Consider the following 24,705-nt stretch of genomic DNA (forward strand, 5'->3'; position numbering starts at 1 on the left):
AGGTTTCTGGGAACCACTACTTCCCCTTGCATTCTCAGTCCTCAGGTATCCAAGCTTACTGTAGGGAAGCTTTATTTTTCTTACTGCTTCCCACATTTTCATAAATACAGGTACTTTGGGAATTCTATTCATCCAGTTTTGAATTCAGCATGTAAGAAACCATCCCAGCCACCAGTTAACAGCTCAACAGAGAGATCAACAGTTCTGAGAGCCATCAGAAAAAGAAGGTTGCAGGGAAAACTGCTGCTTGCAGATTTGATGTGATAGGCAGGCAGATACAAAGAATAATGACTTACTGGAGCAGAAATCCACGAGCAGAAGCCTCTTCAATTCCATTACTGGGATCGGAAAGCCTGAACTATAATTGATGAATTGCTGGATTCTCGGTGTGGGTAAGTCTGAGAATCAAAATCAACTGAAGGCCCCATTCATAGGCAGCCTCTCACACTTCTGTAAGTTTTACTTCTGGAAGATCAATAAGGTTCTCACAGTGAGTATCAGAGAAAATCCCCTCATTTTGACATCATGGTGTAGGAGAAAAGGAACCATTTTCTTCTTAATAAGACCTGTTCTCAAGAAAACCTACTTAACCAAAGCTTAGACTTTGGGGCTTTTTTCAGAGTTTAAAGAACCTGGAGAAAGGAAAATAGCCCAACTCTACCTTCCTTCAGCCATCCTGTCCCCTGAAGGGGTGGCATGGGAATTAAGGAGGAAAGGACTTAGGATACATTCAAGTTCACAGTGTAGAGACATGGCTCATAAAAAGGCTAATATCTAATAATGGGACTAGAATGCTTCTCTCATCCCCATGCCCACCACATTAGTAATGGCCAACTTATTGATTTTATTTTTATCTGGTGTGTAAACAATAACACCAACAAAAGCCCATCATAACACAATTTGATAAAATAAATATCAGAGTCAGACTCAGGGCCAGGCATTTATAGAATTGAATGTAAATATTAAAAGATTTAAAAGCAGTAATCTAAATTCCCACTTAGGAAACTCGAAAAATAAAAGCAAATACAACATATGCAGAAAAAATAATGAAAATTACTGTGAAAATCATCGAAGTTGAAAACAAGAAATAAAAGGAGAAAATAAAATCAAAAGCTAGCAATTAGAAATGATCAATAAAATTAGCCTGACTCTAGACAGACTAAGAAACAGAGACAGGACAAAATTACTGGTGTCAGAAATGAAAGAAGAGTCATCACCACAGATGCCCTTGATAATAAAGGACACTAGAAGAATACTGTGAAGAATTTAATGCCCACAAATGTGGTAGCGTAGATGGAAAGGAAAGTTCCTCAAAAGACACATTCTGCCAATTCTAGTAATTGGCCAATTCTAGTAATGCCAATTCTGCATTCTAGTAAAGGATTCAAATATTGCTCATTTTCTGCATAAATCAGCACATAATTATACATAGTATATATAATTATACATTATAAATTACTGTGGAGGAATATAATTAATAAAAATAGGAGTAAGACACTTTCTAGCATTATACTAAAGTCTTTCATTGGGTATGTGACTGGCAAATTTTTTGCCATCTTTGCCTTTACTTTTTATTTTAACTGTATCTTTCACAAGTAAAAGGCTAAATTACCTTAGTGAAGTCTAGCTTATCAGTGTTTTCTTTCATGAATGGATAATGATGTTGGTGTTGCACCTAAAAACTCATTGCCAAACACAAGGACATGTTTACTCCTTTGTCATCTTGTATGAGTTTTATAGTTTTACATTTAGGTATGTGATCCATTTTGGGTTAGTGGTTGTGAAAGACGTGAAGTCAGTGTCTCATAAAGAGAAAACTAGTAAACAAACAAATGAAATTACCTGACCAAGATAATTATGCTAATGGATGCGTAATGCTGAGAGGTTTAAACAGGGTAGTATTTGAGGTAGACTATGAAAAGTTTCATCAAGTGGATGGAACTGAAGAGGAAATAAAGGCAAAGGGGCAAGTAAATATACAGAAGGAACACGGACAGGTTCAATTAAAGTATAAAAATGTCCGATGGCAAATACACTAGAAATGCAGATTAGACACAATGCTATAGAAGGCTCTGAGGGACAGAACAGAGAGTTTTGTTTGTCTCAACACTCAACACATGTTTATCTAGTACCTACTACAGGCCAAGCCAGGCATTGTGAGTGCTGAGGACACAGCAGTGGATGATACTGGTGCCTCTAACACAGTTTAGAATCTAACGAGAGGACGAGAGGCAACAATGTCTGAGAGAAGGAAGAAGAGAGGGAGACAGAATAAATAAAAATACAACAGGAAAAGAGCAGAGTGGGAAGTTCTGAATAAAAGTTGCTAATTAATTGACATGGGTTGCCCTAGAAAATGATTGTGATCAGTATATTAAAAGACTCCTGGAGGAGGTTTGAGGGGACTTTACAGATGGCCGGAGTGGAGGGGTACATTCTAGTCAGAGGGAATAGCAGGTCCAAGCCTGCGATTAGAAGTGTGCTAAAACATAAGTTAAAACCAGGAAACCAACGTGGATGGGAAGAATGGAATATGAGGGATATTTGGAAGAGACAATGTTAGAGAAATAATGGGGGAGATAGTAGCAAAAGCAGGAGCACAAACCATAGAGAGCCCTCCATGTAGGCAATGCTGAGGCTTTGGGTGCTGCTTTGAGTAATAGTGGGAAGACAGGAATTGTGAGCAGAGGAGTGACGAGAGGGGACTTGCTTTCAAAGGGTTCCTCTGGCTCCAGAGATAAGGGGCTGTGGGAAGCAGGGGGCCCCATAAGAGGCTGAAGTGACAGAATGAAATATGTTGGAGGTAATAGTGCTAAGAAATGTCTAGTTCTGGATATGACACGATGACTGAGCTGATGGGATCCGTATCTACATTGCATGAAGGGTGTGAGGAAAAAAGAGCCAGGGATGCCGCTAAGACATTTGTACTGAATGGTCAGAAGAATTTAGTTCGTGGATCCCCATTGCTGAGGTAGGGATCATGGTGGATGGCAGGTGTAGGGCCCAGGAGTTCATCAGTGTGGTGTGGCATGTGCTAAGTCGGCCTGTTAATCTTTAAGTGAAGGGTGGAATAAGCAGTTAGATGCCTGCATCTAGAGTTGTCAGTCAGTGCTGCTCGAAGCTTTGGAAACAAGAACTGAATGTAGAAAAGGTAATAGTTCAAAGAAGTAAAGTTTGAGCAACCCCTAAACGTGACAGATGAGAAAGAATCAGAAAAAAAGTATATACTAAGATGGAGATGCCCATGAAGCAAGAAGAGAATCAAGAGAAGTGTGTAAGGAATCAAGATAAATGTGTTTAACAAGGTACTACCTGAATGCTGCTGGGGAGTTAAGCAAAAGGAGGACTTAGAATTGATCTAAAGCTTTAGCAACGTGAAGATCATTGGTGTCTTGAATATAAGATCTTTCCATGAAATGTGAAGACAGAAGCCCAAAGAAACTTAAGTATAAATGATGGTTTTGAAGAATTTTTCCTCCTATAAAACAGAGAAATGGAACAGTAAATGGAAGAAATCGGAAAGCAGTTCGTGTTTGTGATGTGTGTCATGTAACAACTAGAGTGAAAAATAATGCAGGAACAAGAGAAGGACCAGACAGAATTAACATCCATGTGAGAAGTCATGGAAGCTACCCAGGCAGCTGGCCTTAGTAGGAAAGGGGCCATTTATTATGGTAATAGACTGAATTGTCTTTCTTTTGTCTTTTTATATGCAGGGATTGAACCCTGGGCCTTGCACAACATACTAAACAAGCACGCCACCATTGAGCTTCTAGCCCTAGCCGTAACTGATTTAATTTTCTAAGCAAGTTTAAAAGTTTAAACAAACCATTGTGTTTATCTCACCAACTTCTCGAGCCTTCACATTATATAAACATCTTAATGTTATTTCTGAAATTCGTTGACATGTTCTGCTTTGGGGATAAAGGTTCTAGTACCTGAAATCCACTTTTACATACATTTAACATTTTGAAAATTTAATATTTGATTTATTTTGTCTGTTAAATTTTGCTATATGATAACTTTTAAAATATCATACTTTGCCATCAATGGCCTAACACTACCTGAGACAACACTAGAAATCTAATAAATTCAAATCCTTCAGACTCACCATTTTGTAACACTTTAAATCATACATAGAAATTTACAGGAAGCTTTGAATTTTTAACAAATTTAGGATATTTCTTGATAGAAATTATGGATCTTTTTGACTGTTCATGAAGTAAGTTTAATATGTTGTGTTTTCCAAAGAAAATAAAAAAACAAACAGTAAAGATAAAATATATTGGGATATTTTCTGGTAGCTTGTGATTGAATTTAGAAAACAGCATTGCACAGTTTTTCAGTCCATCTCACTTATAAAATTTACTTCTGCTGTGGTCAGTATGAAGCTCTTAACTGAGAAATGGTTTTTCCCCACAGGCATGAACGTATTCATACCAAGAAAAGTAATTTAAACAGATCTTTAATTTCCATTCAAAAGGATGTAGATGATTTAGCAACCCTAGACATTTTGGATGAGGTAAGAATTGAGTTTAAACTTCAACATTGTAGAGTTTCCAAATTTATAGAAATGATATGGATAAGGGATGTTTTAAATAACAGCTGTCTCATTTTTTCCTTCAACTTTCTGACTAGTTCTTCTGTCTTCAGTTTTAATAGCAAAACTCAAATTTCCAGATCTTTCTAGCTTAGTGCCATTTTTTAACACACAAATGACAAAGGTGTGAAATCTGCTAAGCACAGGTTGTTGAGTTACAGATCTTTTTTTCTCTTCAGTTTTTTCTGAAAGTCTCAAACATGCGACTTACAGCATTTAAAAGACAGTCTGCCTCCTGACCCACCACAGGCATCCTCCCCCTTTCCTCCTCCTTTCAGTGGCAGAACCCCAAATCTGCTGTAATATCCTGAGAACCTTTCTGTTCCTAGGCACAGCCCAGAGGGAACTAACTGCAGATGACATCCTCACATTTTTAGAGCACTGAATTCTGCTTGAAACTCTTTATTGCAATCATTTTAGAAATGTTTTAGGAATCTTCTTTGTGAAGGTGAAATTCCATATGTCCTTTTCCTTCTTCCTCACTTTATTCCACATAATCAGATCATTCAAGAAATAACTGAGCTTCTCCCCCCGCCCCCCAGACTCCCTAGTAAAGGCTAGGGCGTCTACCTAATTAAGGTTTTATTCCTCTAAGATTTTATTAACATGCCTACATTTTGCTGACAAATACAACAAACCAAGAGACATGTGCAGACCAGAAGTAATCTGCTGTAGGTTTGGAGGTGACCACAGCCGCAAGGGCTAAGTGCTCCTCACCAGATTTCAGTGCTAGGGAAGATGAGGCAGGGCCAGTGAGTGGACAAAGGTCCTTGGGGGCATGGCCATGGGGGGGGGGGTGGCCTCTCATGCCTGCCACCGCAAAAGCAGCACTCTAGGCCTTGTCCTCATGCTCCTACCACCAGGTACTGCTTCCCCATAGTCCCTAGGGCAGTGGGGTCCCCAAATAAGAACCGAAACCTCTAAACCTGTGAGCCAGGAGAAACCAGTTCTCTTCGTTACTTCTCAGATATTTGGTCCAGTAATGAAAAGCTAACATGTAATGATTTCAGTAATGTAGGATAAACAAACAACTCACTTTGTGTGTACTTTCTCAACATAATCTCTCAGGAACATCAGCAGTCTTAGCAAATAGTGCTTCTGGCACCTTTCTTAATCCTTATATATTGAAGTTCATGATGATGTGAATTCTTAGGTTTAAGAATTACAAAGATTTCGCTAACCATGTTGTTACCAATTATTTTCATATGTTAAATACTGAGTTAATTTATCTGTATTGTCTGTGTTTTATATTTTTGTTTCTTTTTTACTATGTCTCACTCCTGTCATGTCTGTTCCATAAATGATAATTTCTGACAGTATTTTAAGTTGACTCATGTGATTATCATTTATCAGCTATGAAAGTTACTCCTCTGAGTTTTTCCCTCTAAGGAGAGGACTCGGACATTCCACAAAACCATTAAATGACCTTGATTTGAATAGTCATTTTCACTGTATCTTTCTTACCCTTTTAGAATTCTTTTTCTTTATTTCATCTACTTAACTTACTTATTTCCTTAAATTCAGTATAATGTAGTACATGTAATAACATACAATATCAAACATACTTCCTTTGGAAAATGAAGCTAATACTGATATTCCTATTTGGTTCTAAAAACCAGAGCAAAATACTGGTTAGTAGAATGGGTACTTGCAGATCTGATATTACATTTTTACTGTTAATATGCTTGTTTTTAACCTATGGTCTAGATTTTAGATGTTATTAAACTATAGTTCCCCATAATGTTATTTAAGAAAGGGAAATTTTTATTGTACTACAGAATACAGTATTGGAGCAGCTTGAGAAGTGTTATTCCAAAGATCAAATCTATATCTATGTGGGAGACATACTCATTGCTCTAAACCCTTTTCAGAGTCTGGGGCTGTATTCCACAAAGGTATGTGATGTGGCTCGTATTCTCTGACTTTGTACAAATAATTACATTTTCAGATGATTGGTATAAATGGGTGTCAAGAAAAATTTTATCCAGCATATTCCAAAAAGCATTTATGTACTGTTTAAATATAAATAGAAAATATAGATTAAGTCCATCCAGATGCAGTTTCTGTTCTTCCTTTTTCCAATGTGTGTGTCAGAATGTTAATTATATATCCAGTTACTAAGAGCAACTTTACACTACATAGCATATCATTAAGATGCTGTACAATTAAGTACTTAACATCTACCTGTGAACCAAGTATCTGAGACTCAAAAATAGAACTACAATATATACATATATAATATATATATAAAATATGTACTTAGTAGTTGTAAAATCTGTGAATTTAAAAATTCATTGTAACATTGATTGGCTTTATTACCACTACAGTGTATGTTTTATGAATATGAATATATAATTACCAATTATTCAATCATAGTAGTTTAAATATAGAATTAAACTAGACTGTTTTTCATTTTTAAGTGGACCTATTCTTTTCTAGCTATTCATGTACTCTAGAAAATTAATTAATATTGTACCTTATAATTGTGAAAAATATGTATTTATTTCCCCATACTACCCTAAAATTTAGAGAATAATGATAAATTTATGTGCTTTGACATAGATTAAAGAAATTGGGCTTTTTTGTACATTTGGGCTTTAGTATACTAGATAGTATACTATCTGATCTTGTACTGCCCAAGTGAGACAATGTAGATTAAATGAAGTAAGAGGAAAAAAGTAGTGGTTGCACATTAGACATTATATCCAAAGAGTAGTCCACAGCATGATACTTGATTGCTATATTTGTAAAATGTTTTTATTTGATCAAGTAATAGAATTAATTTCTGCTTTGGAAGTAACATGCAAAATCTTGTAAACAACTTCCAAGAATGTTATATTCTTTTACCTTATACCATTTTCATTGACTGTTGTTGTTTTGTTTTGCTTTGTTTTGTTTTGTTTTGAAACAAGGTCTCACTTTGTAGTCCAGGCTGCCTTGGAACTCACTGTGTTGCCCAGGCTGGCCCTGAACTCACAGCGATTCCCCTGTCTGAGCCTCTTGAACGCTGGGATTATAGGCATGCCCCACCATGCCTGGCTTGCTGGACTATTTTATGTCAGGATTTTCTTTTACATAATTATAATTTTTGCATGTACATATGTATGCATGTATGGTGCATGTAATCATTTCTGTTGCTATGAAATAGTATTTTTATTTATAATTTGTTTTTAAAATTAAAACTACATCTGTAAATAATGGTTTAAATAAAAAGAGAAACAAAATTTTAACAAACATACATACATATTCTTTTCATCCTTTAGCATTCCAGACTATATATTGGAGCAAAGAGAACTGCCAACCCTCCTCACATTTTCGCAATGGCTGATTTAGGGTATCAGTCTATGGTCACATATAATTCGGATCAGGTAAGGCGAGTCCTGTCACACTCTCAGAAATCACCCTCTTAGTTTCGTGTGTGGCAGGTAAATTTTGTGAGATTGAAGTCCTCTCATAGCTCCCTTTTCTCCCTGTGCAGTGCATCGTTATTTCTGGAGAAAGTGGCGCTGGAAAGACTGAAAGTGCTCATCTTTTAGTTCAGCAGCTAACAGTGCTTGGAAAGGTAGAATTTTTTTTCTCTGTCCTAAAAAAAAATGTTTGTTATATCGTAAAACTTTACATAACATATGATTTTCTGTCTTGTTCACTAATTCCCAAATTAAATAATGCATGGGAGTTATAACAGATAATTATCTTGCCAGGTAAAAATATATTAAAGCCTATATTGTGCTTTGAAAATGTTGCAGTTTTTTCATTCTTAGTAGGTACATTAGTCACTTTGCCATTGCTGGAACAAAATACTCAATACCGGTAATTTAAAGACAAGAATGCTTTTGGCTCAGTTTCAGTGGGTACAGTCCATGGCTGGCTGGCTCCCAGGGGAAGCAGCATCTTCGAAGGGAAGGGTGGAGGAGGGTGGCTCACTCCTTGGCAGTCAGGAAGCAGAGAGAGAAAGGAGGAGTTGCAAACAAGTAGACACTCTTCCAGATCCTGAATCTAGTGACCAGGTCCACCTACTAACGACCTTGTGAACTATGAACTTATCAGTGGGCAAATATACTGATGAATATAGTTCCCCCATGACCCAGTGCCTTACCAAAGGCTACACCTCTGAACGCTGAGACTTTGGTGGGGGGCATAACCTTGGGCAAGCTTATATACAGATAATTTTCTACCTTGTTAGTCCCAATACATTTTTTTTTTTTTGTCTTTTTCCTTTTTATTGGTACCAGGGACCAAACTCACGACTGCCGGCTTGCAAGGCAGGTGCTTATGCCGCTGAGCTAAATCCCCAGCCCCACCCCAATACATTTGTTGAATGCTTTCTGCATTTTCTTGCCTCATGTTGATAGAAAACTAAAATAGACTTACTATACAAAAAAATCAATTGCCTATATATCATATATAGATTAGCAATGATCAATTACAAATTGAAGCTTAAAGATAACATTTATAATAGCACCAAAAATATGAAATATGTAGACCTAAATCTTATATGTATAGGATATGTATGCTTAAAAAGAGAAAAAATAATAAAATAAATCTAAAAAATCTAAATAATTATAGATACATAAAATGTGTATGGGTTAAATCATTAAATGTTTTTGAGGTTTATTCCTTCACAAATTGATCTATAAGTTCAGTGTCCGGGCCTGCAGGTAAGTCCATGGAGATCCTAGAGGGGGAGTGGGGATGAAGAGGGGACAAGAGACACAAAGGGTGGAGACAACACAACACGAAGTCCTTCCCTTTGAGTCTCATTTATTCAAGGAAGGAGAATCAAATATGTATAGTATTGGGGAGGAGGGAGTTGGATTCTGAGATGTCAGCAGGTAACTTAGTTGCAGTGGCAAGACCAACGGTTATAGGTCAATTCAAATTTCCTAGACACAGGCTCATAAGGCGGGCTGATTAACATAATTCCTGAATAGGCCAAACAAGCTAGGTAGGCAAGGTGCTGCTTAACTACCAAACTTAACTCCTGGAGGAATTTAAGGTGGTGCAGCCCGAAGATGTTAAGGTGGTGCGGCCTGCAGATACAAGGTGGCAGTGAATTACAGGGCTTTCCACAGTTCAGTGTAATTACAGTCATAATCCCAGGAAGATTTTTTTTTTTTGGTGGAAATCAACACATTGAATCAAAAAAAGATATGGAAAGGCAAAGAAATAGAATAGTCAAACAATTTTGAGAACAACAAATTTAGAAAATAATCACTCTACCTGATTTCTAGACTTACTAAAGTAAGCAGTAGTCAAGAAGTATGTTATTAAAGGAAGGAGAACAAATGGATTAATGGAATAAAATAAGTAGCCTGTACCATTTATTTATTTTGAACAAAGGCCTATGGTCAGCTGATGAGAAATGGTCGTCATTTAAACAAACAATGCAGGAAAAATTGCATATGCTCAGCACCCCTCTGCCACAATAAACTTCAAGCTATATAGTACAAATCACCTCTTCAGTTGAACCTAATTTGTTTGCAGAATGATAAGTAGAAAGAATTTCATGTTCCTGTTAAAAAGTAGTTGACTAGTTTAGTAGTTTTATGAGGTACGCTGGTATGGAGTAGAAATATGCTCTGCTCAGCCTGTGGTCCTTGTGACAGAAAGAGCTGGGGCGACCTCACGGCTCTCCTCTCAGTCCCTCCCCATACTTTTGCCCATCAGCCCCTCTTTCCTTATGTCTAGGAAACATATTCCAAAAGGTCTTAGGGACATGAAACAAGATGAAACACAGTCAGTCAGTGAGGTACAATGTGCCACTCTGGTGCACAGTGGCTGAACTCCTGAATTGATTTCCTCAAGGGCCATAGGCAGAGGCTTTGCTGTGCTGCCTTGATTTGTGTGCCGATAGAGGTTCTCATCAATAATAAATTAGATTTGTGTATATGTTGTGTTGCAGATGTCAGCAAACTTGTGAATCTAATCTCTTAATTTTGTCCTAGATCTAAAAATGTAATTTAATTGTGTATACACATACAGAGAACCCTTCCCTTATCAAATCTTATCTTGTTGTAGTTTTGGGTTTGTCTGTTTTTCCCAGTACTGCTGATCAAACGCACAACCTTGTGCTTGTGAAGAAGGTACTTGTGCTGCTGAGCTATAGCCCAGCCCTTATCTTGTTTTTTACGTATCTCCATGATGAAGGATTTACCCTATGCAAAACTAGGATGTTGGTAGAACTTAACTTTGGAATATGTGTTCCTCCAATCCCTGCTATTTAATGCAGGATGATGATGATGTTATACCACCTTTTGCATGGCTGCAAGAGCAGTACAAAACGTTTTTTAATAAAAATTTTATTTTATTTTACTAGTACATTTTATTAATATATCTTTATAGATACATGTTTATAGCACACAGTGACTAAGTTTATGGTAGGGAGTCTGTGTATGTATATAACATGATTTTTTTTGTCCCCTTCCTCTCCTCCCATCCTTCATTCTCCCCCCAACTCTTAATCCCTTTCTCACCTAAAAAGCACTATTTCCATCTTGAATTTGATTGTCTTTTTTAAAATTTTCTCCATTCCTTCCCTTCCCTTTCCATTTATCATTCTCCTTCCCATCCTTCTCTTTTGAAAAAGATTTATTTTTATTAATATTTTATTTTGCTCTGAATTTGTATTTGAGGTTTCTCATGTAAGAGAAATTGTTCAATATTTAAACTTCCACGTCTACTTTATTTCGCTTAACATTATGTCTCAAGAGGCATCCATTTACTGACAGATGCCTTAAGTTTATCTTTTTTTTAATGGCAGAGTAGAAGTCCACTGCAGCACAATGCGTTTTTAAACAGGCAAATTTTCACTAATATTCACTGCTGTCCTTTTTTACCCCTTCTTGCCTCTTTTAGAAGACTCCCAAAGTCCTCACCCAGCCTTAAAACTTACTTCACTGTGCCTGTTCCCTCAGGCCCTGGAGTTCTGATGTAGCCTATTTCCCAGAAATAGGTACTGCATCGCTTCCTCATCTTGTAAAATGTCTGTATCTTTAACATAGCTGACTTCAGTGAGGTGTTAAGTTATAATACTGACCATAATATCCTTGTGCTAATTCTGCCAAGATGTAAATGACTAATACCCCCTAAAAACTTCAAAAGGTGTAATAAGGTGGACATATGTTTCTAAAAGTGGATTGCTGTTAGTCCAAATAAATTTCTCCTTGGCGAAGTTTTAGATAAAGTAAAGAGGAAAAATAAAACTTAGCACTTATTTGAGAGTCAAAACTTAAGAGATGAAGAGAAAATAGAGGGACGGCCAGGTAGGCTGCTGGCTTCAGTTAGGGTTCCACTCCTCCCCTCTGCGTTTCTGCACTGCTCTTAGAGTCCCGAGTCCTTGTCCTCCCCCTCAGAGTTCACGAATTAGCTTTACTCTTACTTTCAGGGTTCGCAGCTGCTGTGGAAGCGAGGGAAGGGGCTCTGGCTTTGGAGGAGGTCTGGATGGGACCAGGTTGGGAAGTGAGACTAGTAACAAAAGGAGAGGTACAACTCAGAACGCACAGATTGTGTGCAAGTTGTCAAAATCATGCTCGTCCAGAAATGTATTTGAAAAGAAAATATATAGAGTATCTTTTTGCCCTTTTGTTAAGAAATTAGGTGAGAGGATTAAGACCAGTGGGAGGACACAGCCCGGATTGTAACATCTAGTAATCTATGGAAAAGATATTCTTATGTCTGTCTGTGTCTATCTAAATTGCTTATGAAGAAGTGACAACAATTTTTGAGCTTTTTTATATCTTGACATCATCTTCCTAGGCTAGTAACAGAACCCTGCAAGAGAAGATTTTACTAGTGAACAATTTGGTAGAAGCCTTTGGAAATGCCTGCACTATTATAAATGACAATTCCAGCCGATTTGGAAAATACTTAGAAATGAAATTTACTTCTTCTGGAACTGTAGTTGGTGCACAAATCTCTGAATATCTTCTGGAGAAATCCCGAGTTATCCACCAAGCTGCGTAAGTTCATATTCCTGTTTCTCTTGTTTTCTGGGAAACATCAGCAGAGAGCGTTTCTGTCTTGAATAGGAAGAGTCTTTCTCATTTAACAAAATTGTGTTAATAACTTAATTCATGCTTGGCACTTAGTATGGGAAGCGAAGAGGCCCCTTAGCACTATCTTACTGTCACATGTTTTATTTAGTAGTGAAATTATGCTGCCAGACCCCCCCAAAAATCCCCAAAGCTTATAATATAGGTACTAACAGAGTAAATAAAAACAAGCACTGAAATAGGGAAAGAATGTATTTCTCCACATGAAATGGATGTGAAATTTAATTAGAAATAACTGAGTGGGTTTTTTTAAAATCATGCAGTATATAAACAGTAAAATTTCTTGTTAAATTCACAGGAAGTGAATTGTTGTAAGTGTATTATTTAATACAAGTGCATTCAAATTCATTGTTGTTTAATTTGTCAGTAAATAATGAATATGAGGCTAGGAGTATACGTCAATGGTAAAGTTCCTGTAGCATCCACAAAGCCCTAGGTTCAATCCCCAGCACAAAACAAACACAAAATCATGAATGCAGATTGCCTGAATTCCAGCTCTTGAGCACAACACTTGGTGTGGAGAATTACCATTCTCCCTTCAAATAAATGTATTTAAGATATCATTACTAGGCTGATAGGATTTGAAATATGGCTTCAGGATTCATTAGCTTCCTTTGGCTAAGATATTCAAACCTTAAAGACCTGTATAGGGCCTTGACTCTGCAACTTAAGAGGTGTGTGATTTGAAACAATTTACTTAACCTCACTGCACCTCTATTTTTTTATCTTAAAATGGAAAAAGCATTAGTGCTTACCAACCAATATGGTGATAACTGAAGTATAGTATTAATACAATGAACAGCAGACTCTATTAAATTCAAGCCACTAGTAGTAGCAATGTAAATAGTTGTGAAGGTTAGAAATGACACTAGCATGACAGGCCCAGAACAGTGAAGATATTCAATAAATGCCCACCACTATCATTGATGTGTACCCTGTGCCCAGAACATAGTGAGCATACCCAGAGAGACCTTGGGCCTCATGCAGACATGTAGAATTAACCTGGTTCTCAAAGCCCTCTCTTTGGCACTTGTCATCACGTGACCCCTCCTTCAGGCCTTTGGGAGAGAATTACTTCAGAGTGACCTACAGATGTCTAGATGGAGCACCATGCTTTACAGCATGCAGGGTCATCATTTATAGTGTATGGTGTGGAGGGAGGTGCCGTGTGTTAGATGTTCTCTGAAGTTACACAGCAAGGCCATAGAAATGAACTCCTAATGAATATTGAAAAATTGCAAGATGTAGCCGAAAAATTGCACAATTAGGAGTATATTTAAGGCATGAATTAAATAAGCTTTTCTCTCAAGACAGACTACTAAGTTATTTTAGCTTTACTACCCTGTTTACAGAAGAAAAGCTTTCCAACTCCTAAATTTACAATTAAGTTAAAATAGAATTCAAATATTATTTGAGCACAGCTACCTAATAATTGACAATAAAACAAAATATTCATTTTTATATTTTCCTTTCACTTAATATAAATTACATTTTATATGCCAGAGGACTTTTTGTGACCTTTGCAAAGAAAAATAGCAAAGATGTAACAAACATTAATTTTAATTGTAGGCATTTTTAATTATAAATGTAAATGGAATGTATCAATTGGAGTTACTAAAAAGAAAGATCTAGATCAAAGGTTTGAAGTGAAAAGCCTATTTGCAAACTTAGAACACACATCAGAGAATCATGAGCAAATGGTGAGATTCCCACGGCTAACCGGGTGGGAAGTAGTATGAGAAGACAGCACACCAGGGCCCGCAGCTGGAGGGCAGGGGCTGCCATGGGTCTGCTGCCCTAGAGGATGCAGCCAGCCGTGGCTTGGGGCAGTGTGGGTGGGGATACTCCCAAGCTCTCCTCTCCCTCCCACAGGGATCCTCCCTGTGCTGCCTCTTGGCTGGAGCCAGTGGAAGCCTGACAAGGAAGCTGCAGCACTGCAGTCCCAGAGGCCAGCGTTTGGGAGTCCCGGAGCAATGCGGAGGAGAGTGGAGAATGGGTGTGTGGGGCAGGGAGGAGCTGGAGCAGACACGGCTTTGAATTGAAAACGAACTTACACTTTCTTTTGAGTGAACTGGTTGTGTCCTTCCTCCTCTGCCTTGTCATCACACCCCAGTCTCTGATCATATCTATTGTTTTACTGTCTCATGATGACACTCTTACAGACTTGTGACTTGAGTTCTTTTCTAAATGTAGATGATTTTAAAGAAGAATGTTGAGGCTACCTAAATTCAAGAAGGAAATGAGAGTATTGAAGGCCTTGCTGGGTAATTCTCATTAATATAACTCACAGCTGTTTCTACTCCAGTCCTTCCTGTTACCTCAGTGTAGTTTTGCAAGCACCTATTGTTTTCCTCTCCCTCACCGGCCCTTTGCTGGGCCCCAACAAGTCGTCCACACAGTGGCAGCAAGCTGCTGTCTGGGGTGAGGCAAGGGAATACATTCATGGGGCAGTGCTGCATGCCAGACACTGTGCTAAGCGCCTTCCCACCTTTAGGTCTTCTAACACTTACAGTCAGACAGGATTACAGCAGGGTTATTGTTGCTTTTACCCATGGTGAAACAGAGCCTGAAAGAATTTTAATAAGTTACCTTAGATCAAAAAGCTAGGAAGTGAGTGAATTTGAGTTTGAACCACCTTTCATTCAGTTGTTCATTCATTCCTCCTCTTGGCAAATGTTTGTCGAGTGTCTGTTGGATCTGTATGGATCTTTGTGGTCTGCTCAGGGCTCTGTATGCCTTGGTGCAAAGCTTACTAATCATTCCTTGATCCCAAGTCTATCAGGAAAGTAGGGAATGAGTTTGGCTGCTATGAGTGATCAGGTAGGTGGCAAAGAAGGATACTGAGGAGACTGACTGACTAAAAGCATTGTTTAATAAATACCCTGTTATTAACTTTACATGCCTTCTTGCTGGCCAAGTGTCAAGGATTCAGAGATTTCATGCCTAAGGGTGTAAAGTTGCACCCTTCTGAGGACTTTGCTATGGGATTTAGAAGTGCATAGCCACCCCAGGGTCCCACTCAGATGAATGTAGTACATCTAGCCTAATGATATTCCTGAGGGTCTCCAAAAAAGTAGCCAAGGATACCTAAGTAGAAATGGAGGAAAGTTGAAGAAATACCACTGGGCACATTGCTAAGACCCTAAATTTTTCCCCGGACACCCTGACGTGGTAAACTACTGGTCACACTGTGTGAGATGCTGTGTTGCTCTGTCTCCTTAAGAGCAGCTTCAATTTGGGGCAGGACATGAAATGGGTAATCTTGGAGGTGGCTTCTTTTCAGATTGCTTTAACCTTCTGATTGGTTTGTTTTTGTTTTGTTTTGTTTTTGTTTTTTTTTTTTTTTTTGTGACGGTCAGTTTATTTCCCATAGTATCTCCAGGTCTTGTCAAATTAGCAATCTCGCTAAATGTAAACTAATAATTAAAGAGAAATCCACTGATATTGTGTGTTTACATTTGTGAGTCACTTCAGTTATTGCACATTGCATCTTTTAAGAGTTAAAGATGTGACACAAATCAGTGTGATTTTATTGGAATAAAACAAACTAAATTATATACTATGGTAATATTAGGGAGATTTCATTATTTTGTGATGATAAAAGACGAGCACTAGTCTAAACTTGGTTTTGTCCTGGCCTCGCTCATGAACAGTGTTAGTATTGGAGTCTCACTGTTGACCTCTTGGGGACTTGGGGATACAAATCTGACCTACTTTAAGGAAGGGTGTGCCTGCTGTCAGCATCTAGCCCATGGACTACCTCTTCTTGAAAGTGTCCTTAATGTTTCCGTGAACATTCTCCTAATTCTTCTTCCACTGCACTGCATTTCTCTTCTCTGATTCAGGTTCATCTGTTCATTCCTAAAACATGAATTTACCAAGATTTGTTTTAGACATTTCTCTGTTTTCCCTCGGTGTGCTCTCTTTGCAGTGTCTTCCTACATTATGACCTCAACAGATAGGTCTGTATGATTAACACTCAAAGATGCACTTCTTTCTCTCTCCTAAGTTCACATTTTCCAGCTACTGACACATCCTGCTGCTCTCTGATTCAGGTGAATTCATTCCCAACCCTGTGTCCTACAGCTCCTCTCTTTTGGAACTGGCCTCCTGTGGCTATGGAAAATCTTACTCCCTTCATTTTTCAGGCCTGCTCATTAAGCTGTATTGACATCAACTCTGTAATTACTTCCTTCTTTCCTTTGCTCTCTCTTCCTCTGTGAGTGTTACTGCAAGCTCTTGTTCCCTTTGATCTGACATTTGAAAGATTGGATTTTGTGGGCATCTGAACACTTTTCCAGGCTTAGTGATATACTCTCCTAGGGGAAAGTCTGACCCAGAATATATATTAATCAATGGCACCATTACTTTTCTCTTACACGTACTAACAATGAAGAACCAAGTTCTTACACATTGTTTTTATAAACTTTTAGGAAAGACCAAATGGGGTGTCTAAAATAATTATTGGTACAGTACCAATATCAAACTTTAATCATGCTATTTTAAACCTATATTAATAGTGTGTTAGAGTCTTGAATGAGCAAATGTGAAAGATCTTGCAACAGTTCAAGACTATTGAACCAAAACTAACAATTACAAAATAATAAAACAACAGATATTCCAAAATTCTAAATATTTTTCCTCCAAACATCTTTTACTGCATCATTAGAAAAGCAAGCATATATTAATATGTTTAAATATTCTGATTTTGAGAAAAAAATACACTGATTTTGAGAAAAACTTTTGTACATCACGAAAATAACCTCTAAAGAAAACAAAGGTAAAATTTCTGTCTCAATTAAGATTAATCTGTGTAATATGCAAGAGGAGAAGAGCTAAGAGAGTTTTAAAATCCCTTCTAATCTTTTAAGAAAAATAATGTAAAATTATGTATACTCATAAAGCATACTTTTTTTCTGTTTCATAAACTTTATGTGGAGAAGCTTCAAAAGTCTCCCTTGGAAAAAATATTAACTTAATAACAATAATTATTTTCTGAAAATAGCTAATTATCCCCAGTATCACTGATAAAGAAGTCAGAGAAGGGAACAACAGAGCTGACAAGCTGCCCTGGAATTTCCATGTTGGGGGTGAAGAAGGAGAGGAATCCTAAGTGTAGCTGAGGCCACTGCCAAGGGGCCAGAGAGGACAGGAGCCACAGTGTCAGCGTAGGATCTCAGGACTCAGCCCCTTGGTCATCTCTAGAATTTGGGATGAGAGCAGGTTTTCTACTAATTGAAAGGAGTAATAATATAAGAAATGAAGACACCAAAGCCATAGAGTTTGAGACATTATCATTAGTTTGACTCTAAAACACCATGCCCTGCTTCCAGTTCCAACACCAGTTTGGTGATAATGGCCTGCATAGACACATGAGGATTTAGACCCCCAGAAAACAAGAGGAGGGTGCTGTGGGAAGCTGAGGAAGAGAATGCCACCAGAGAGATACACCTAGGTCTCCCAGATGGCCACCAGGGTCATTAAGAATGAACGTGAAACAGAGCAGAAGGGATGGTGATGAACACCTTCTCTTCTCTGTTTCAGTGAAGAACTAGCATGTGTGATCTGTCCTGGAAACCCATCGGACACAAAGGAAGATATGAGGAAGGGAAACAGAGACACTGCAGTATCAGAGACAAAGACTCACTCATCTTACTGTGATCTTCCTTCATTGTATCATTCCAACACTGGGGAATTTCTCTTTATACTTAGAGCCCCAGGGTCATGGAATTTGAGAGCTATAAAAAGAGATTCTTCTGGAGGTGAAAAAACAGAATTTTAGAAAGACAGTGTCAAAAGAAAATTAAAGGCACACACTTTGGCATCAGATAGTCTCAGTTTGAATCCAGGAGTATCTGTGACTTTGAGGGAGATTGATACTCCCAGCCTCAGTGTTTGTGACATGGGAAAACCGTGCCTGCCTTGGAGAATTTTGACATGTAAATGAGATACTGCAGCACTTGTGACCATTTGGCATGTTATCTGTGTATGTGTTTCTTTTTCTGTCTCTCCACACCAACAAGTTGGGGATTTCTTTTTTTACAGTTTTTTTCTTGCTATATCCCCAGTGCTTATGTTAATATCTGAAAGGCACAAACGTGTTAAACGATCATATCAAATATTTATCATGGTGTCTGTAACTTTATTTTTTTGTTTTTTTTTAATGTAAAGTCCATTCTCTTTTTTTAAATTTGTTGTTTTGTTTTAAAGAGAAAAAGAAAGATTAAGTAGCAAACACTTAAAAACAACAAAAGCAAACTGGCTACGCAACAACAAAAAATGACAGCAACAAAAAACAAGGGCAATATAGGATCTCAAAACAAGATGATAGGAATTTAACAATGGTTGTTATATTGCCATTGTTAACCTCAAAGTAATTGCTCAAGTTACCAGATACACGCATGTGAGATTGACCAAACAATAAAACTTACCTTGGAGCAGTTTTTGCCTTTCACTGTAACTTTTGGGTCTTATTTACTCTTTCAGTTTTTACACTTGCAGGACATTATGATGTTTACACAGGCAAGCCTGGTTTATGTGACTTATGAGTATGGTTTCTAGCTGCATCCATTTACCTAGCTTCGAGTTATCATTCTTTATTGCTGAGTGGTATTCCGTTATATAAAAAGACCACATCTTTTTTATCCACTCCTCACTTGATGGGCATTGCGGTTGTTTCTAAGATTTAGTCACTACAAATTGTGCTGCTATAAACATAGGTGCACATATATCACTGTGGTATGATGTTTTCAATACCCAGAAGGGGAATAGCTGGGTAAAATGGAATCTCTAATTCCAGTTTTTTGAGGAAATCTCCATACTGATTTTCACAGTGGTTATAGCAGTGTCCACTCCCACCAACAATGCAAAAGAGTTTCTTTTTCTCCTCAGCCCCGCCAGCACTTGCTATTGGTTCATTTCTTACTCATTCTTTCTGGAGTGAGATGATATCTCAGTGTTGTTTTAATTTGCATTTCTCAAATGACCAATGATGTTGAACATTTTTTCATATATTTATTTTTTATTTGTATTTCTTCATCTGAGAATTATGCATCCATCTCAGATGCCCATCTTTGGACTGAGTCTTTTAATTTGGGGATGCCTGATTTTTTTCAGTTTTTCATACATTCTAGATAAAAGTCTAGGGACACTTGGCAAAGCTCTTTTCCCAATCTGTAGGTTTTCTTTTCACTCTGTCGGTGACTTTTTTCAGTGTGCAAAGTCTTTTTAATAAGATGAGACCCCATTTGTTGATTCCTGTGCAGTTTAGTTTTTGTTCATGAACTCTTAGCCTATCCCTATGCCCTCAAGATTTCTATCTTTTGTCTTCCAGTAGGTTTAGTGTTTCTGTCTTAATATTTAGATCTTTGATACATTTTGACTTTAGTGCATGGTTTAAGTCTTTGGCATATAGTTTAAGTCTTTGGCATATAGAAACCCAGTTTTTCCAATACCCCTTATTTGAAAGGCTATCTTTCTTCCAGTGAACATGTTTGGCCCCTTTGTCTAACATAAGGTGGCTGAGTGTGCTTGTAGTTTTGTCTGTATCTTCTATTCTGTTCCACTGATCCTCAGATTTGTTTTGTTTTGTTTTGCCAGTACCATGCTGATTTTATTATAGCAGCTTTGTAGTATAATTTCAAGTCTATGATTATGATGCCTCCTGCCTTGCCTTTGCTGCTCAGGATTGCCTTACTCCCAAAACCATTATATAGATTTAATGCAATCCTGGTCAAAATACCATTAACATAGCTCTGAGGTTTAGAGAAAACTTTCCTAAAATTCATATGAAACCATAAGAGCCCTAGAATACCAAAGGCAATCCTGGTGTCTATAACTTAATGATGGTGATTTTTTTTAAGCATAATTACATCAACCCCAGAACACCAAAATGTAGAGCTCAGGAGACCACATAGACACTCACAGTTGATTTTGTCCAATAACTGTATTGCCAAGCAATTTTAACAGTTAATAGATACTCCTAATAATCATTAATAACATCTTATTTTTCAGTGGAGAAAAAAATTTTCATATTTTTTACTACATTTATGCTGGTTTAGCTGAAAAGAAGAAACTAGCACTTTACAAACTGCCTGAAAATAAACCTCCCAGGTAACCGACCAGATTGTACTGGCATGAGTAATACTTTCTATCCCCACTTACTTTTTCAGTTTTTATACTTCTCTTTGTGCTTTTTCAGGTACCTACAAAATGACCATCTCAGAACAGTACAGGATATGATGAATAATAGTTTTTATAAATCTCAGTATGAACTAATTGAGCAATGTTTCAAAATCATAGGCTTTACAATGGAGGTAAGCACAAAAGACATCTGAACGTTTTTAGGAACTATGTTTTGTTATTGCTTGCGCCAGGTCAGTATTAATTGAGTGATTAACATATGGGCTATTTGGGGGGAATTGTTTGAATTTTGCTAAGAAGTCATCATCAAATTTGATGTCGCAGATTGTGCTTGATGAATGTTCTTACAGTAGTTTAAATTCATCCTATATTTCTGACTATATATATTTGTTTCTCCTTGTTCTCTTTTAACTTGATTTGGAAAGAATTTTTAATCTTTAAAAAAATAAAACAGTTGGATGTGTTTACACATACTATACTTTTCACTATCTGTATAATTGATTGTCATTTTTTATATTTTTATTAACTTAGTTACTTGATTTCTTTCATTCTTTTTTCTTAAGGAGAATATTTGAGTCCTATATTTGTCTGATTTAATTTATTTCTGATTTAATACATTTAAGGTAATAAATTTATTTCTGAGTAATAAAAATCTCCCATACATTAGTTTGTATTTCTTTAATTTTTATTCCAATATTCCACAGTACTTTGCTTAATGGCAACTTCCAAAAGCTGTTAGAGAAGCTTTCAAGCTCTGCTCTTAGTAGTTTACTGTTTGCTGTGTTGACTCTGATCCTATGATAAAAAACCTCACTCTGAATGTGAATCAGGCTTTTTAAAAAGCCCTTACAGGAAAGTAGTTCATTGAATTTTCAGTTAATTTTCTTAACCTTCCTGCAGCTTGAAACAGTAAATGTGTCTGTTTAAGAAATTTACTGACATTACTTAGGTTTTCAGAACTCTCTTAAGGAATTAAGCTAAAACAGAATACCTAATTCTTCTCAAAATAGCTAGAAAATTTAATTAGCAAGATATAAAATGGAAAGATGCCAGTAGAAGTGAAATTTTACAAAATTAAATTATGCTAAGTTGTTGAATTTAATCATTTTGTGGCTTGATTTTAGGGCTCTGCTCACTCTTCTGTTAGCCGACTCTGTCACTATAATAAAATCCTGGAGATGCTGAACCTAAAAAGAACATATTTCTTTTGGGTCGCAGTTTTGATGCCTGCAATCCACCAATGGTTTGCCCCTTTGCTTTGTGCCTTGTGCAAGGCAGCACATCATGCAGGATAAAGGTGGCAGAGTATGGTACATCACAGCCCGGAAGCAAAGAGAGACAGGAAGGGATGAGTTCCCACGCCCCAGGGAACTACAGATCACTCACAGGGCCCTCCTTCCAAATACACCACCATTTCCCAGCCTGCCAGTCTGGGGAACCACACTTTTAACACATCGACCTTTGACCAATATTTAAAATCCAAAGTACAGCAGTGTCCTTCCAACATAGGAGCTTGTCGGTAACCTTCAGCTCCACTGCTCATTTGTTTATTAGGATTAGGTGTACATGTTCTTGGTGTAGAACTTGCTTTTGCTGAGACCATTCTCTCCTGCTGTGCTATTCTGCTTTTGCAGCTCTGGTGACAGACACACACACACACAACACACACACAGTCCTAGGTTCTCTTTGAACACGTGGCTCCAATCTGGAAGTCCTGGATGCACTCTTAGGAGAAGGTGTTCTTAAGACCTTGCCCATAGCAATGAAGTGTGATCTCTGCCAACTGATTAAGGTTAGAGAAGGAGGTCAGACAAATGGCTTTTCTTTTTAGTTGAAATTATGGCCCTATCTTACAGTAGTTGTTTAGGTAAATCGTAGGTCATATTTGTTCCTAAGGTTTCTAGAGATCTAGCTCCCCAGAGATAAAACTACAACCCAGCAAGACGTTTGATAGGATAAAAATGCAAAAATTTCAAGTGGTGCTCGTCACTTCACTAAATGCTTTCTTAAGTCAGGTGTGGTGGTACACACTTGTGATCCAAGCACTCTAAGAGGCTGAGGCAGGAAGATCATGAGCTCAGCCAGAGTAATATAGCAATTTAGCAAGACACTGTCTCAAAATTTAAAAAACAAATTGAACAGCCTGGGATGTAGCTCATTGTGAAGACCCTAAGTTCAATCCCCAGTACTAGAGTGTGGGAGCTTTCTTAAGAGACTTTTTGAAAAGAGATTTTGTTTTATATGGTCCCCGTACAAATGGAAAAAGTAGAATAATGGTATAATCTGGTCCAACTTAAGAAATAAAGAATTAAAGTTATTATGAAATGAACTTCGTTAGATTTAACTTACACATCTGATTTACATAACAAGTAAGTATTCAGAGCATTGTTATGTCATAAGCAGAGAAATAGCTTTCGTGAACCATTTCAACTTCCAAGGTAAATTTGCCTATTGTGGCCTTTCTCCAAACCCAAGAAGAATTCAGAATTGGTGGGGAGGCTGCTACCTGGCACTTTTAATACCTCAGAATTTAGAGTTTCTGGCCTGAGTTCTAAATAACTACTGTTTCTAGATGAATTCATAAATTGTAGCAGTAGTGAGGTGAGGGAGAAGTAGAGGAGCCAGAGAGGACTTAGAAGAGTGTGTGCAGAACAAAGAGAATTTAGCTCTTCTTGGGACCAGGAGGAGCATGATAATTATAATGTTCTTCAACAGATCCTTAATTTTTTCAAGAATATTTGAATCATAAGGACAAGGGAAAGTGGTACTCTAGACTCAGTGGAGCTTAGATTGAACACATCCTCAGGGAGATATTTTACTCTGGATCTTTTGTCACAATAAATGAGCGAGGCTAGCTGCATTGGAAGTAATGATTTGATTTGTATGTTTTAGCTGCCATGCTGTTAGTAAGCTTAGTCCTGAGGCCAGCCTTCTTGTGGGCAAGTCTCCTAATCACTTTCCAATTGCCGAGACACGCTAAGTACCCAACACCCATGATTTGAAGGAGGAGTGATTGAATTCACCTCGCAGTTACAGTCCCTGATTGGTGAATTCCAAGTATCTTTCTAGCAGATTGCTGGTGAAAGTAACTGCCCACATCGTAGTGGCCAGGAAGCAGTGAGAAGGGGGGAACCTGAGAAGGAGCCACACCATTCTAGGTCCTGCCTCAGTGACCACCTTTCCCACTTCCCAGCACACATGCAGTGGCCAAGATACCCATGAATGAGTCCACTGATGAGTATAGTCACTTGTGACTCAGTCAACTTCCAAAAGTCCTACCTCTGAAGTCTCAAGGTTGGGGCACAGGGTGCACTTCTGATCTAAACCTTAATGACATGGGCCCTTCAGGTTGTATCTCTGGCTTCCCCCTGTCAGAATTCAAATCCTGACTTCTCTGCTTCTGTTGTCACTTTCCCTCCCTAACCTCTTCCTGACCCTGTCTTCATCCCTCCCACAGCTTGTATCTATGGAGACAAGCTGATTTAAGCACCCAGCATATCCTGGCTCTTAGCACGGATCCAATTTATTTGAGATGTATTGAGGAAAGCAAAAAGTACTACCTCACCCTGTGGTCCTAAGACCCGCACTCCTAGGAGGAGGAGTCCTTCTGGACTGTGGGCTGACTGTTAGGTGCTTGCTCAGCAGAAAGCAGGAGAAGCTTATTCACTCTCAGGGCATCCTCCAGACTGGACAGATGTTGTACACCAACCATAAGCTGGGCTTGTTTATAGTTCTTTCCTCTGCTTTTTTGTCATCAGAAGAGCTTGTCTGCTTCTTACCAGTCTACTCCCCCAGAAGTTGCTATCTTAGATACAAGGAATCATTTTTAATTGGTTCATTTACTTCTCAGTTCTACTCACTAGGGGTAGTGTCTCAATTTGAGTCAACTATTTTTTCTTGCTTAATAGAGCA

At 37.8% G+C, this 24,705-nt stretch overlaps 1 protein-coding gene across 20 annotated transcripts in view; it reads left to right on the forward strand.

Moving 5' to 3' along the window:
* Myo3a (myosin IIIA) overlaps positions 1 to 24,705 on the forward strand; it is a 180,717-nt gene that overhangs the window by 84,125 nt on the left and 71,887 nt on the right. For 14 of the 20 annotated variants that reach the window (XR_010043797.1, XR_010043798.1, XM_063238033.1 and 11 more), the window contains 7 exons: positions 4,423 to 4,522; positions 6,379 to 6,495; positions 7,864 to 7,968; positions 8,079 to 8,162; positions 12,356 to 12,558; positions 20,665 to 20,763; positions 20,852 to 20,966. Coding sequence is in view for 14 of the 20 variants with exons in the window: in XM_063238033.1 (XP_063094103.1) it covers positions 4,423 to 4,522; positions 6,379 to 6,495; positions 7,864 to 7,968; positions 8,079 to 8,162; positions 12,356 to 12,558; positions 20,665 to 20,763; positions 20,852 to 20,966 (823 nt within the window). In the remaining 6 variants the exon portion in view is untranslated. The other 6 variants (XR_010043799.1, XR_010043801.1, XR_010043800.1 and 3 more) reach the window with 4 other exon arrangements.

The sequence above is a fragment of the Cavia porcellus genome, unplaced genomic scaffold (assembly GCF_034190915.1).
Source record: "Cavia porcellus strain 051 isolate PalLab524CR breed Dunkin Hartley unplaced genomic scaffold, mCavPor4.1 scaffold_27, whole genome shotgun sequence".
In the NCBI taxonomy this organism is placed as follows: domain Eukaryota; kingdom Metazoa; phylum Chordata; class Mammalia; order Rodentia; family Caviidae; genus Cavia; species Cavia porcellus.